We start from the raw sequence: 15,778 nt of genomic DNA on the forward strand, positions 1-15,778 counted from the left end.
CTGTTCTTGCATGTGATTTATGTGAGTGTAATTAATTTGATGGGATTGAGCATGTCACCAAGTGCATGGGCGTCTTATACTTCGCATAAAATATTATTTCCTTTAACTCTCAATGATTATTACAATTTTTATTTTTGTCGGTATTTTTGAATTTGTCTCATAGATGTACTTAATAATCCGTAACTTTTTAGTTAGAGTTTTCTAATTCCATATGCTCTTTCTATATCTTCATTAACAACAGTTTAGATTTTATATTACTACTCTTTAAAGATTGCACTGGCCAACCAAGGCTCAATACAACATGTTACTCCACTATATTTACTTGTTGTGGGTGGAGTTTGAGTCGTCTTTATTTGGGAGAAATATGACAGGGCATGACACGACCTGCCGCGACAATAGCTAAAAGAGTTGCATCACCCTTTGTTAGTTCATTATAAAACAATATATTGCTGATGATTATGACTCTGAATAGGATTGTTTTGAGTTCATTTCTTAGTTTATACAATTAGGAAGATATACATATACATATTAACTTGAAACAACTTTATTTTAGAGGGGGGGGGGGGGATTGTATACTTGTATGATGAAATTGTTATGAATAAATTTCAAAATGTTGATTATTATTTAGGCCTGAAAAAGATTTCACAATTTCATTTGTAATCCTAATATTATTATAGGATATTCGGATACATATTTCGCTCAAATTTTGGCTAAAAGAGAAATCTCCTTGGAGCTCTTAAACCTCAATTCTGGAATGTTAGGCTCAAATGGCTCAAAAATAGCCTCAACTTCCTGCATGTCAACTTCTTTGACACTAGACGGCGTCCACTTTGGATTCTGCAAGCAGCCATGTAACTTCATCAACAAACAAGAAATTGAAGGCAAAGCAAATCAACAAACCAGAAATTAAAGGCAAACCAAATCAACAAACATGAACACGACGAGACCCATTGCAGGATCTATCACTAGTGCAAACCCTTGATAATGTTGTACATAACAGTTCTGTGCAACAGGGGACATAATTCAACTGGAGATTAGACAGACCTGATCCTTGTCAACCAAAAGAGCACGAACACCTTCAACGACATCTTTTCTTTGTGAAGCTCTAATAGCAATTCTATACTCCAGTTTCATTACTCCAATCACCTAGATTTTAAGCAGGACATGAGCAAAGAAAAGGAAACAAATATTGAAGGGGATATGCATGTAAAATTGGCAAAAGGTACGAAAATGAGAAGCTTCTGACTCACATTAGACAGATGAGCATCATTATTTTTGACAGCTGATGCAACTTTAGCATAATATCTGTGTGTTAAGCAAAGAGAGAAGGGAGCTCCTCTGCCAAGCCCTTTCAAGGCCTCCTTGGCCCATCCAGCCACTGCAGAACGAGCCACGGATGTGAGTGGGTGAGTGAGTGATTGAAAAGGCGTAACAAGTTTACAAGGATGGACTGGATATCACTACAGAAAACAGAATAGCTACATACCTATGTCATCAGAACTCTGCTGATGCCTTTTCAATTCGTCAAATATCTCACTGACTGATTTGTTCGCGTTGAAGGCAGAAGCAATATAGGATAAAAGCAGCTTCAGTTGTGGCTCTGAATGTGGCTTGGTGCTGTAATTTGACAGTATAGCAGCAACTTCGTGGTAAGGATTCCCTGAACTGTCCAAAATCGGCTTATTAATGATTGGATTGCAGACATATTAATCCAGAAACAGACGAGACAGATGATAGTGAAAACATTGCAACAACTTTATTCCATTCTTATAACTTCATGACTTGCCCTCAACAAATATAGCACCAACACTGGATGAACTAAAAGAAAGGATGATGTACATACAACGCGGATGCCAACAATGACTCCTTTAGAGAACCAAGGAAACTTGATGGCACATAATGTGTCCCTAGGCCACTGTATAAAGCATCAGCCGGATTAGATATTCTTTTGCCAGTCATACCAATATAAGCCCCTGCAAGATGTGTAAATCGAAAGCAGATATGACATCAAGCACGGTCTTCTCATCATTCGATCCTTAAGGGACAGGCTAGCTTACCCACTGATCCATCTCCTGGACTGTTTGCAGCTATGTACGAAAACCCTATATCAGGAAACAAGCCAATACTATTTTCTGGCATAGCAAATAGAGTCCTCTGTTACAAAATTATACCAGAAATGATCATCAGAACAATGTAATCTGCAATAATGACTTCAGAAGAATCAGTAAAGGCTTAACAAAGTATAACAGCACCTCTGTCACAACGCGGTACTGGCCATGGCCTGATAAGCCAATACCCATACCCATAGTTATGCCATCTATGAAGCTGATGAACGGTTTTTTGTACTCAGATATCTTACAAATCAATCCATATTCCGCTGTGAATATCTACAAATAAGTTCAAGGCGACTAGATAATAAAGACACCAAGTATAATAAAAGAATTCACATGTAACTCAACACCAAGAAATCAATACACACACTATAGGTAAAAATTCAATATACAAAATTTTCGGGTTATAAAAACCTCTGAATTAACACAACATAAACAAATAGAAAAACACAAACCTCAATCAGAGCTGGTAAATCCTGAATTCCAGTCATATACTTCACATCACCACCTAAATACATACATATATATATATCTCAACTAATAATACATCAGGTCATAAATCCAATGGAACCGATTCAGATGCTAAAATAAGAAAATAAGATATACAAATTGAAGTTGGATTGAGTTTAACATAAATTACCAACACAAAATGAACGAGGCGAACCACTACTCTCTACTAGAACACATTTCACTTTCGCGTCCTCTTCCCATTCATCTATTAAGCTTTTGAACTTAATGGACATAGCTGCACCAAATTAAACTAAGAAAGATTTAGTGGAAGCAATAGAAAAACAAAATAACAAGCCTTACATTCCTAGGAGATTAAACTAGTACACGGGTTTTACTTAAGTACTTCGTATGTCACAGTGATTGAGTTGTTCACTCATCCTAGTATAACAAATTAACAATAATACATAATAAATACTCCCTTTGTCTCCTAAAGAACTTTCGTCTTTTGGACATTCATAAAATGTCAAGTACAATAATCATTTTACTATAGGGTGACTTATAACAATAATTAGAGAAAAATTAAACATAGGAAAATAAGGGGAAACAAACTTGACCTGAAGTCATGGCGTTGAGAGCTTTAGGACGATCAAGAGTAATAACAGCGACGCCATTGGCGTGAATTTTTCCCTTGACAAACTTGTCAGCATCAGAAGCAGAAGCCATGATCAAGAAACTTCAATGATCATTATTGTCTAATTTGAAATTAAGAAGAAAAAAAATTAAGAATTGTGTTCATTGTATCAATGTATGTCAGCATTTGCATTGATGTGCTATTAAAAAAGACTTCAAATTATGTTCTACTCCATTCATTTGTGAAAGAGCTTGTATGTGAGTTATTTGAAAGTAACGTTTTCTAATTAGTTAATCGCGTTTGACATAGTTATTAATATTTATAGTTTTTCAATCTATTGCTTAAGTGGAGATAGGAAGCTAGAGTAGTTGGCTAGTTCTCGACTTTCAGGCATGAGGCCAAGGGTCAAATCTTACCAAGCACATTTTAGGAGGGTTTTCCCTTAAATTCCCCCCTTCTAGAATGGGCCTTCTCCTTAGGTTTGAGTTTCTAGGCAAGAATCAATTCAATAATTACTGTGGGTTTTCTCATGGGCTCAACATTATATGTTAATCGTTCTTCCCCATTTTTCTTTAACGAAGGCAACATATCATGTCTCACTTCTGATTTTTTTTCGCGGTCATACCAACTACAACATACCTGATAATCAATTGATCATATCATCCATATTGGATCAATTAATTTGGAATTATTCCAAACAGTTTTGTTCATATACTGTTATATAATTAGCTTCTGTGCCTGAAATCAGATTCTACAATTTCATTTGCAGTCCTAATATTATTGGATACAAAATTTGGCTCAAATTTTGGATGAAAGAGAAATCCCCTTAGAGCTCTTAAACCTTAATTCTGGAATGTTAGGCTCAAATGGCTCAAACATAGCCTCAACTTCCTGCATATCAACTTCCTTGACACTAGACGGCGTCCACTTTGGATTCTGCCAGCAGCCATGTAGATTCAACAACAAAGGCCACAACTATTAGAATAGATCGATGCAAGAATTTATTGACAAAGCATATTGACAAACAAGAACACGCGACACTCCTTGCAGGATACTCGTAGTGCTACTAAACATTTAAGGCATTCCAACAGAAAAATGGTACCAGCACAAAGGATTCTTGGTAATGTTGTTGCACATAACTAGCTGTAAATTTAAATCGAGCATAATTTAATTATGTTTTGTACATATAAGTTTTGTGCAGCACAGAACAATAGAACATGATTTAAATGGAAAACTAAACAGACCTGATCCTTGTCGATCAAAAGAGCACGAACACCTTCAACAGCATCTTTTCTTGGTGAAGTTCTAATAACAATTCTATATTCCAGTTTCATAACTCCTCTCAGCTAGATTCCAAAAGCAGGACATAAGAATAAAAATGCAAACAAATTTAGCATACTATATGTATGTTCAGCAAAAATTAGAAGCTTCTGACTCACATTAGACAGATGAACATCATTACTTCTGATGGCGGATGCAACTTTAGCATAACATCTGTGTGTTAAGCAAAGAGAGAATGGAGCTCCTCTGCCAAGCCCTTCCAAGGCCTCCTTGGCCCAGCCAGCCACTGAACAAAACCACGGTTGTATGTAAGAGTGTGATCGAAAAGGCATGGAAGTTTAAAAGGATGCACTATGAAGTATGAACATCGACCTCTAGGATCACTACAGAAAACTAACAGAATTGTAGCTTACCTAAGTCATCAGAACTCTGCTGATGCCTTTTCAATTCCTCAATTATTTCACTTACTGACTTGTTCGCGTTGAAGGCAGAAGCAATATAGGGCAAAAGCAGCTTCAGTCGTGGCTCATGATGTGGCTTGATGCTGTAATTTGACAGTATAGCTGCAACATCCTGGTAAGGATCCTCTGAGCTGTCAAATATCGGCTTGTTAAAGATTGTATGACAGATAATAATGCAGCAACATTTGAGAGATGATAGTGACAATAATGCAATAACTTAAGTCCAAACTTATAATTTCATCACTTGCCCAAAAAGCATATACAGCAACGGATGAATATAAAATATATAAAGGATGTACATACAAAGCTGATGCCAATAAAGAGTCCTTAAGAGAACCAAGGCTTCTTGATGGCACATAGTGCGTCCCCAGTCCAACGTATAAGGCATCAGCCGGATTAGATATTCTTTTACCAGTCATACCAAGATAAGCGCCTGCAGGATGAAAAAAAAAAGTATAACAGGAAGCGTATATAACAGAAACAGATTATTATGTGTCATGTTTACTTTCCAACATGCACATTGTGCTTAAGTTATGATAGCTAGGCCATCATACGGTCCAAACGGACAGGCTAAGCTAGCTTACCCACTGATCCTTCTCCTGGACTGTATGCAGCTATGTACGAAAACCCTGCATCAGGGAAGTAACCAATACTATTTTCTGGCATAGCTATAAGAGTCCTCTGTTACAAATTATACTGTGAAAGATCAGAACAGTGTAATCTGCAATAATGACTTCAGAAGAAATAGTAAAGACTCAACATATTATAACAGCACCTCTGTGACAACGCGGTAATGTCCATGGCATGATAAGCCAATACCCTTACCCATAGTTATGCCATCCATGAAGCTGATGTACGGTTTTTTGTACTCAGATATCTTACAAATCAATGTGTACTCTGCTGTGAATCCCTACCAATAAATTCAAATTCAAGACATCAAAAAAAATAAATACACAATGAAAGATTTCGCAATTGAGCTCAACTACAAGCATCAATACACACACTTCAGGTAAAATTTCTACATAAAAAATCTTCGGGTTTTAAAAACCACTCTATAGTTACTCAGTATTACTTGTATATGTTTGTAAACACAAATTTTAAATCTATATTTTGCATTTGTTTGTTTTGAACCTATATTTTGCAGATATAAAATATCTGTTTACATTTTTTAATTCTAGTATTACTTGTATATGTTTAATTTCTACTCCTTCAGAATAACACAACATAAAACAAACAGTAAAACACAAACCTCAATCAAAGCTGATAAATCTTGAGTTTCAGTCATACACTTGACATCACCACCTAAATATATATATCAACTAGCTTAGTAGATCAGGTCATAAATCCAATGGAAATTAAACAATTCAGATGCTAATATAAAATAAGAAAACAAGATACAAATTGAAGTTGGATTGAGTTTTACATTAATCAATTACCAGCACAGAATGAACGAGGCGAACTACTGCTTTCTACTATAACACATTTTACTTTTGGGTTCTCTTCCCATTCATCTAGTATGCTTCTCAACTTCTTGTCCATAGCTGTACAAAATTAAACTAACAAAAGTTAGTGGAAGCAATAGAGAACAATTAAAGTAACAAGCTCGCCACCCCGTGTGACCACTGGTTAAAATCAGAGTAACCCCTAGTAACGTTGACATATTTTACCCCTATTATATGGTCAGATTAAGCTTTAAAACACTATCCGAGTAACACCAGAATGGTTAGCCACATATAAGAATTTGTGATAATAAATGCGTACTCCCTTTGTCCCCTAAAGAACTTAAGTAGTCCGTATAAAATATGATAATGAAGTGATTAATCACGCTTAATTATATATCAAGTATCATTAATCATTTTACTATAATAATTAGAGGAAAACGTAGGAATATAAAGGAAACTTGACCTGTAGTCATGGCGTTAAGAGCTTTAGGACGATCAAGAGTAATAACAGCGACGCCATTCGAGTAAATGTTTCCCTTGACAAACTCATCATCATCATCAGCAGCAGCGGAAGCCATGATCAAGAAGCTTCAATGATGAAGAATATTCTACTAAAGGAGTTAATTATTGATTAACTTGAAATTGATTAAAAATAATTATAATAAGAATTACTGTGTTAATTGTACTATAAAAAACGACATTGTTGCTAATAAAAAAAAAGACTTAAAATATAAAATAATGTTCTATTCCATATAAAATTATTGGCTTTATGAATTTATTCGATCACCTTTTTTATTGAACACTTCAGCTCATGTAAAGCTAAGCATGTAACTTTAGCGCTGAGGTGGAAGAGACTAGAAGGTCTAGAACTGAATTAGTATTCCCTCCGTTTTTAGAATATTTAAGATGTTGGACTTTATTTATTATTTATGTATTAGTTTTGATCATAATTTCTATTACATAGATATTGATATAAAGTTTCATACTGTAATTTTTAAAATAATTTTCATTAATATTCAATTATATAAAAATAAAGTCAAACTAGTGTATTGATATGTGTGTAAAGTGACTAATATTTTTAAATAGATTAGAGGGAGTACTACTAATTTTTCGCGTTTACCCTATTGGATGCATTTCATGCATAGCCCTTAAAAAGTGTAAATTTAGTACACAATCAAGTGTATTGATGCACGTACAACATACTCGGAATACCCATTCTATGGTTAAGGGTTGTTCTCTTCAGATTAATTTTAGTTCAGTTCAATTCAGTTCTTATACGCGAATACAAGGGTCAATCATCCTCGATCAGAGCCTTTAATCATCAAAGCTAGCCTCTCGAATTTCTTAGGTCAAAGTTCGAGTTTCTTGACTTTCATCTAACGTCAAGTAATCATAGTGTTTACGTTACTTAATATTGTAATCAATTTATAATTAAATATTGAAAAATATAAATTAAAAAAAATATATATATATAATCAAGTCCATTACAATTTTGGTTCCATTGAATAGCAGCAATTAAAAAAAATGTCACCAACCAAGAATCAATCCAATAATGAGTTGATTTTTATAACGTTAATTAGTAATTATACTATTAATGTATCATGAAAGCAACAATTATTACTAATCTGCTGTATATTCAAGGCAAATTGATATTTTTTTAAGGTATTAATAACTTCCTCAAATTTGTCCTATATCTTTGGGTATGACTAAGCTACGTTATTGATGAGGTTTCTCATAAACATACTTGTTTAACATATTAATTTCATTCATTTCCAAGAAGACCAAAACCATATTTTTTGTAATATATATTAGTCTACTTTCAAAATAAATTTGTGTGATTTTATTAATCATAATCTAGTTAGAAAAATAATCATATAATGGAGAAGAATACCAACTATTACGTATATGACAGATCATATCACATTGGATTAAATTAATTAATTTTGAGTTATTCATTTTCTACTACTACATAAACCAAGTGATCAAATTACAATTTCTCACCAAATTTTCAAAGAAATATCAAGTATGAACCCAAATGAGGCACCCCCTTCTCAAATTGAGACAGTCGAGCCCTCATCTCAGACTGAGGCACCCCCTTTGTCTAAAGACGACGAAACCCCATCTAAAGATAAGGCACCCCCTTTGTCTCAAGACGACGAAACCCCATCTAAAGATGATGATGAGGCACCCCCTTTGTCTAAAGACGGCGAAACCCCATCTACAGACAAACCTCCCATAGCTCATCAAATGTCATACACTGATCATATTATGTCACGCCGTGAAGAAAAAGGAGTTGCCTATGCAGCGTACGTGTTTTTTTTTTTTTTTTTTTTTTAACTTTCGTTAATATTGTATCTACTACCTCTGTTTCATATTATTTGCAACGATTAGACATTTTTCCTCTCTATATCAAATTGTTGCAAATAATATGAAACGGAGGTAGTATTAAGTTTATATTGTGATGTTCAAATTTCACACTAGATCATTAACTTTTACACGAAAATTAGTTGATATTAAGCTTAATAACAAGATTACTTTAATCATATATTTGTCCTGTTTTTCTGAATGCATGCAGTTTATTTGCTCTGTGCTGCTGCTTTTGCTGTTATGGAGCCTGTGAATGCTGCCTCAGTATCTTCTGTTGTTGCTGTTAAACAGAAGCTCGAAACTTTGTACTTCCTCCGTTTATATTTACTTTGAACATTCTAATAACACACGTAGTTTAAGGTGGGAAATATTTAGAGAACGTTAACATAAACAAATCAATTAAAATAACTTAAACACCGGTAAAGGGAGAAAAATAGGATTGTTAAAGTATAATTTATGTTGAGTTGTTCGTTTACCTTTTCTAATCTCTTATTTTAACTACGTGTCAAAATATGTTTCAAGAATAAATGTAAACGGAGGAAGTATGTGTATAAACTGAATTGTATATCACTCTACTCAAAGTCGAAGGATTTGTATGTATTTGGATCAAGAGTGGTTTGTATCATACTTATGCCATGTTTGTATTCATCATCAAAAGAATTGTATTTTTTTTTTTTTTTTTTTGAAAGAAAAAGAATTGTATTTTTGAAAGTTCATCTATGTAATTATGTAAATGATTGGATATTTTTTTAACAAGTACTACAAAATCAAGTGGTTTAAGTTTCCTAAATTTCTGAGATCAACGATTGAGGCTTATCTCTTTAATTAACAAAAAAAAAAATTAACAATTACACTATAATTAAGTTTTTGTTCTTTGATATTTTGATGCAAATTGCCAATTTTTAATTACCACATACCACCAAATGCACAAATGTTTTATCTGACTTTGACTCTTTGGATATGATCCTAATACATTTGATGAGGTGTCTAATAAATAACATATAAAATATAAAAAAAATATTCCACGCATTTTCACCTTAAAAAAAAAACACCAAGATTTTTACATGTTCTACCCCCTTTTTTTCAATTCATTTACTATTCATTGGGTTAAACTTAAAAAATAAAGCTTTGACCATCTATTTCTGCTTTTTATACAAAACTAAAACTATCACCGAGGATCTTATTAGAATCAAATTTTCATACTTCACGGTTTACACTACGTAATTAATGATATAGTTGATCAAACACGTGTGATGGAGACCACATAATATGCAAGTGAGTAGAACAAAAAAAACGAAGGAAGTAAATTGTACAATCACAATAATAGCCTTTATAGCAATTTTATAGACTGACTTGTACTTGTAATAAACAATAGTCTACTACCTTTATTAACTTTTAGTTGCAACTTTGGAATATTTTATATCTCACAAATAATATCTCAAGGTTGTAACTAAAAGTTAACGAAGGTAATACAAGATTGACAATTAATCATAGTGTAGAAAAAGGTAAAACCGATGAAACCCCTTACAGTCGGGTTTGATGAAAAGAAGAGAAGAGAGGTCACTATCCCTTTATTAATCAATAAAGATACAACCAAAACCATATTTGTAAATTACAGCACAGTACTCTAGTCCAATAAAATAATTGTGTGGTTTAATATAATTTGTGGAGAAATTTCTCTTCCACTACAACCAACTACCTCGCAATCAATCGCATTGAATTGATTAATGAGAAAATACAAGTATGTTATCCGTATCTCGCACATGTGAATGATTTAATTGGCTGGTATCACGTGTGACAAGAACAAGAATTGTCAAAATATGAAGCTAACACTCTAATCTTCATCTACATAAACAAAGAAAATCATAGTATAACCAGAAAACATAAATCAATCACTAAATTTCAAAGAGAAGAGAGAAAGAAAGAGAGTAAAAATGTACTCAGATCAGCCACCTCCAGCTCAAGAAATAACATACGTAGATCATGTTAAGCGACGCCATGAAGAGAAAGGATGCATCTATGCAACGTTTGTTTTCCTTCCCTTTCAATATTAATCATCATTCTTTTTCTTTTGCTTGTTTCGTCGAGATTTTTTCTTATTTACAAAAATAATATGGAGTTTAATCAAGATTTTACTTAATGGACTTGTTTAATTCTTCAATCACTTGAAAATTTTGAATAGATTATTATTGGTGTGTATGTAGATATTTCAATGTTAACCACTAAATCCAGTTTAAGTAAGCCTCTTTTTTCTGCTGTTCTGAATGCAGTTGTTTTGCGTTATGCTGCTGCTTCTGCTGTTACGAAACCTGTGAATGCTGCTTTGATATCCTCTGCTGTTGCTGTTAAGCACGAGCCTTAGTTTCAGAAAGAAACTATCTGTACTATCGTTATATTGTACAGTACTGCTTTATGTGTATGAGCTTGTATTTGGATTGAGCTGGGTTTGCATCATATTTATGTCGAGTTTAGCTTCTAGCTGTCGCTTTGAATTCATAAAGTTCTGTATTATTTCAGCAAGAAGTTCATGTAATACTAGTACGGCTGTAATTGATTGGGTTTTTTAATTTGTAATGTACTTTATACAAAGTAACAGAGATTCAAGATTGAATTCTTTGCCATATCTAACATCAGTTTTCAACAAATTTTTCTACATATGAACTATTTCTTACAGACAACTTCAGTCGTTTCAGTCTTCCAGAAAGTAAGGACAGAAGACCAACGAAAGAAATGTACATGTGAACTTATTTCAAAAGGTTTAAAAATGAAAAGACTAAGAACTACAATGTTCGGTCTACAAAACCAGTGAAGTCCTCATGAATTCATCATCATCAAGCTTGTTATTGAATTCATGTTGGGGTGTACAGAGCAACTCAGCATCTTATAGCGGAGAATAGGCTGTCAAAATTTGAAGGTAGTATAGCTGAATCTTGGAAATTGACATTACTCAAAAAGCATCCTTCTCTATTTTTTCGGTCTCAGAATATGTACACACAGGCAACAGAAGTCAGCAAGGTGGTGAGCAGTACTGAGACAAGATTGACAGCATTGTTGTCGAGGATATCAACACCTGATATGCGCTTGACAGTTGGTCCAGGTTTTCCAACAACCTTCAAATGACAATTTTAAATTAATTAGTAATTATCAGTAGTATCATCAAGCAAGCTGGCAAATGCAAAATGATAAATTTTAATATAGTGACAATGCGAGAGTGATTCCAGTTTCATACAGGAATGTTAAAAGCTAACTACTTCCACTGATAAAACTGCAAGCTGAAGCAGATGTGTATAAATTTTAACATAGTAGATCAGCAGAGCAGTAGTAGAGTATAAATGTGATCGCAATACTGTTTAAAATGTGAGTATATTCCTAACTAATTCTCTCTTATCAACAAAATTACAAAATTAACTATGACAAGAAGCATGGCCAATTATTCCACAAGAATGACAGTACGTAGAAAAAAAGTAGCATTGAGATTTGGAAAGCTTAGGAAGAACAGAAATTCTAAGACTTCATGAGCACTTTCATTCTACATGCATATACATATAAGCATCACAGTTACTCTTTGTAGTCCGCAAAAATATCTGAATCGAAACCTTTGAGGCAAGGCAGTCCAACATGTACAGGCCACACAGTCACCTTAGGAGGGTGCTCGTCAATTTTATGAAAAATCAAAGATGTTAAAACGAGAAGCAGCAACAAAAAAAAGTATGACAGAAGTGTGCAGAAAAGATCTAGATACATGTGCGGAACAAAATGTATGAACTCTATGAAGAACAAAAGTGATAGAATACATTAAAAGCAATAAGAGACAGCAATTGTAGAAAAATCTTCAAGCATATGTTGATTAAAACATGTACTACGAAAGCAAAAGACAATGTTTGTGTATGCATACATAGGCTCTCAATGAATATATGAAGAGAATCTAAGATGACTTGAAATGTTGTACGTTTAACACAGGTCATTTCCTCAATTTATATGAATATGTATGTTTAAATCTGGAATAATCAGCACAATCAGACTCCTGGACTGTCAGAAATTATTTCAAAATTTACCTTATTACGAACAGTACAAAATCCGCTGAATTGCAGTGTAGCACCCAATAAAGAGTCTAACAAACTTCCAAACAGTCCAGCAAGTGTTGCAAGGGGTATAACCAGAAGTTGTTTCAAAGCCACATCAGAAGGACAGTTGATAGTAAAATATCCGAACACAGTGAAAGAAAGTCCAATCACAGCGCCTCCAGCTGCAGCTGCCAGGAGCCCTGTTCTTGTAACACCACCATTTGTACCCTTGCGAATTACCTGATAGGCATGGGAAAACAAAAAATCAGAATAAGCAATCTATTCTCAAGTACATTATAATCAACTTTCATTGATCAACACCACCACAACTAATGCTAAAATGTAGCCCAGGCATAGATGTTATCATGTAACGCAACATGCGTGCTGCAGCACCCCCGGCATGCTTAAATCATTTGTCTACATTTCTAATGTATCTTCAAACCTCCAATATATAACGATATAATAGAATCAACTAAAAAAAAGTATCAGAAATGCATTGATTCTAAAGAGTATCTGCAGGGAAAAAAAAAAAAAAATTGGCATCATCAATTCATCACCCTATGTCACACTGACACTGACACTCGACAATTCATGTTAGACTATTAATATGCTTAAATTTGTAAAACCATGAGTATCTATGTAAATCCAAGTAGCATAATTGTCACCTTTAAGGTTGTGATTAATCGAGGCTGTGCATTACTAAGTACACCGATTTCTGAAGACCAGGTATCTCCATTGCAACAACAGTAGTGACCAATTATGCCACCCAATAGTGCTGTGATTAGAGTAGATTCTCTAGTATCCAAACACTTGTCTTCCAATCCTACCAACTTCCAGATCGTCACAACCAAAGCAGTAGAAATGGCACTGTTAAAAAGCACCTGTATCCTGCAAATTGGCAATGCATAAGGTGCAGTACGAAGTTTAAAAAAAAAAAAATTCACCAAAACAACGAAGTGATCAAGCTTTCAAAACTTATGATAAATACTCATTGCTTGCTTATTTACAATTCACAAACCTATACATTTTAACCTAGGAGAAAATTCTGTGTTCAAATTAAGGTATCCAGCTAGAATCCTATCATAACCACAAAACTTTGGGAGTAGTCCAATAACATTTCTCAAACTTTCCTATCCAAGATGAAGCACTCTATTACGCCTCAAAGTAATTCATATTCCCAGAAAAATCAATCCAAAGTTAATATGAGAAACAAGTTTTTGATACCAATGTCAAAACAAGATCAAGCCTGAAAAGTCCGACGGCTTAGTATTCTTTAGAGCCCAGTGGATTAGAAAGACACTAGGTCAAAACAAAGAATACAAGGATCAATTACTCACACCGAAGATCTAAGGCCAGATTCTTGATAATGATTATAAACCATAAAAAATTCAATTGCTACCAAATATACTACAGCATCCCTACTCCAATAAATTCAAGTTACATTTGTTTAGACCTCGATATCAAGCACTTCAAATAAAGTTCTGCTCCTATGCCTGAATATACTACAAACCCAAACTTACATGAATCTACTAAACTCTCTTATTTTTTGTAGTGATGAAGATCATTAATAAGTTGTTCAATCGATTTTCTCTTTCCTACTTCGTCACCTTTCTCCTTCCTCTCTCATATCTACCACCTTTCACCATTCCTTCTATTGATACAACCGCGTTTTGCACGGTCACAAGACTAGTACTCCTCCGTAAATTAGCCGAGTTTAACTCTTCATTTCTTTACATTTCATTGAAAAACTGATTTCACGAACCATAAATTTCAGTCGTCAAATAATTTCAGTAATCTAGAATCGCAAAACGGTCAAAGATAAATCATAACAAACAGCATAATAATACATGCAAAATCATAAACAGTACTAACAAGCAATTAAAATTAGAGAAGAATCAAAATGTAATACCAGTTCCTTTGACCGCCTTCCTTGTAATCAGCTTCAGATTTACGTTTCTTCTCAGCTCCTACTTTGGTCAACTTAGATGAAGTAAAGAAAAACACTAACAACAAAACTCCAGCCCTATAAAATCAAATTAACCAAAACTAATCACAAATCTTTATCAAATCAACTAATATTAACAAAATCGAAGTCAATCAAACACAAATTTCCAGAAAAAATTAATTGAGAAGTTTGGAAAGTGAGATTGAACCTGTAATTAGTAGCGAGATGAATGAAGACGACGAAGAATCCGCAGAAAGCTCCAGAAAGATCGAGAGACTTCTTCCTGTAAGATCGAATTGCGATAATTGCCGCCACTAATGCTGCGACTAGAGGTTGAATCAAAGCTCTCTCCATTTTTAAGGATGATTCGAACATTGAATTGATTTTTCTCTGTTGTTGTTCTTGCTATTTTTTTGATTTTTTTTTAGGGGAAATTTGTGAGAAAATGAAGTTAGTTACAGGTTATATAGTTGAAAGATTAGTACATTGTGAAATGTGTAGAGGAGTGGTTGAGGTCGAAGCCGTCGTACTGGAAAATGTTAGTTTTACTTTTCCCTCGTATTTTTCTCATTTCTTAAGCAGTCAAGCTTGAAAAGAATGAACACACTCCAATTAGGCAACGTCAGCACGTGTATTGGATTGAACATGTGCGAGCTGGCACGGAATAGACCCAATCTAGCTTAACCCCGGACAAGCCCGGTATGGTAAAGAAAGGCAAAATTAGGCACAACCACACAAGTTTGTAATCTCAAAATCATAAGATGAATTCCAATTGAGGTAAAATAATTTCAAATGCAATCGGGTGGATTTCAAGAATATTTTCATACTCCGTATTTCATTATTGTAGAAATTTGGGCATAATTCCTTCCCACTTTATTCAAGTAATAGCTCTCCAAAAGTTAAGGTTGTCTAGTTTGACTCTTAGCTCCATTATTAGGCAATATTCAATCATTCCCTGCTCAAAATGATCCTTTTCATCCTCACATGACCATTTTATCAAAATTCAACAGGTATTTTAAAAAATTC

At 34.0% G+C, this 15,778-nt stretch overlaps 4 protein-coding genes and 1 long non-coding RNA gene across 9 annotated transcripts; 2 read left to right on the plus strand and 3 right to left on the minus strand.

Moving 5' to 3' along the window:
* Positions 1 to 599: 599 nt before the first annotated feature.
* Positions 600 to 3,306, minus strand: LOC110729094 (3-hydroxyisobutyryl-CoA hydrolase-like protein 3, mitochondrial). Its single transcript, XM_021908798.1, has 10 exons — positions 3,176 to 3,306; positions 2,752 to 2,856; positions 2,567 to 2,619; positions 2,253 to 2,387; positions 2,058 to 2,154; positions 1,844 to 1,973; positions 1,487 to 1,665; positions 1,251 to 1,378; positions 1,045 to 1,146; positions 600 to 837 (listed from the first exon to the last, which is right to left on the minus strand). The coding sequence occupies exons 1-10, from the start codon at positions 3,282 to 3,284 to the stop codon at positions 700 to 702; spliced, it is 1,176 nt and encodes a 391-aa protein (XP_021764490.1). The 5' UTR covers positions 3,285 to 3,306; the 3' UTR covers positions 600 to 699.
* On the minus strand, positions 3,237 to 7,111 carry LOC110729093 (3-hydroxyisobutyryl-CoA hydrolase-like protein 4, mitochondrial). 5 transcript variants are annotated; one of them, XM_021908795.1, is made up of 10 exons: positions 6,840 to 7,110; positions 6,371 to 6,475; positions 6,184 to 6,236; positions 5,710 to 5,844; positions 5,519 to 5,615; positions 5,238 to 5,367; positions 4,887 to 5,065; positions 4,632 to 4,759; positions 4,437 to 4,538; positions 3,237 to 3,313 (listed from the first exon to the last, which is right to left on the minus strand). In XM_021908795.1, exons 1-10 carry the CDS (start codon positions 6,952 to 6,954, stop codon positions 3,287 to 3,289), a joined length of 1,071 nt encoding a protein of 356 aa, XP_021764487.1. In that variant the 5' UTR covers positions 6,955 to 7,110; the 3' UTR covers positions 3,237 to 3,286. The 5 variants fall into 5 exon arrangements, with proteins under 5 accessions (XP_021764487.1, XP_021764485.1, XP_021764489.1 ...); XM_021908793.1 differs by lacking the exon at positions 3,237 to 3,313 and adding an exon at positions 3,833 to 4,128 and having other exon boundaries at positions 6,840 to 7,107; XM_021908794.1 differs by lacking the exon at positions 3,237 to 3,313 and adding an exon at positions 4,135 to 4,335 and having other exon boundaries at positions 6,840 to 7,111.
* Positions 7,112 to 8,358: 1,247 nt separating this feature from the next.
* On the plus strand, positions 8,359 to 9,533 carry LOC110729095 (circumsporozoite protein-like). Its single transcript, XM_021908800.1, has 2 exons — positions 8,359 to 8,682; positions 8,952 to 9,533. Exons 1-2 carry the CDS (start codon positions 8,402 to 8,404, stop codon positions 9,028 to 9,030), a joined length of 360 nt encoding a protein of 119 aa, XP_021764492.1. The 5' UTR covers positions 8,359 to 8,401; the 3' UTR covers positions 9,031 to 9,533.
* A 1,058-nt stretch (positions 9,534 to 10,591) lies between these two features.
* On the plus strand, positions 10,592 to 11,354 carry LOC110729098. The gene is made up of 2 exons (XR_002512813.1): positions 10,592 to 10,769; positions 11,014 to 11,354. It is a non-coding gene; the product is annotated as an uncharacterized LOC110729098 (long non-coding RNA).
* On the minus strand, positions 11,343 to 15,696 carry LOC110729097 (protein PGR-like). Its single transcript, XM_021908802.1, has 5 exons — positions 14,961 to 15,696; positions 14,717 to 14,830; positions 13,473 to 13,695; positions 12,799 to 13,047; positions 11,343 to 11,853 (listed from the first exon to the last, which is right to left on the minus strand). The coding sequence occupies exons 1-5, from the start codon at positions 15,125 to 15,127 to the stop codon at positions 11,722 to 11,724; spliced, it is 885 nt and encodes a 294-aa protein (XP_021764494.1). The 5' UTR covers positions 15,128 to 15,696; the 3' UTR covers positions 11,343 to 11,721.
* Between the last annotated feature and the right edge of the window lie 82 nt (positions 15,697 to 15,778).

This window comes from Chenopodium quinoa, unplaced genomic scaffold (assembly GCF_001683475.1).
Source record: "Chenopodium quinoa cultivar QQ74 unplaced genomic scaffold, ASM168347v1, whole genome shotgun sequence".
NCBI lineage: Eukaryota > Viridiplantae > Streptophyta > Magnoliopsida > Caryophyllales > Amaranthaceae > Chenopodium > Chenopodium quinoa.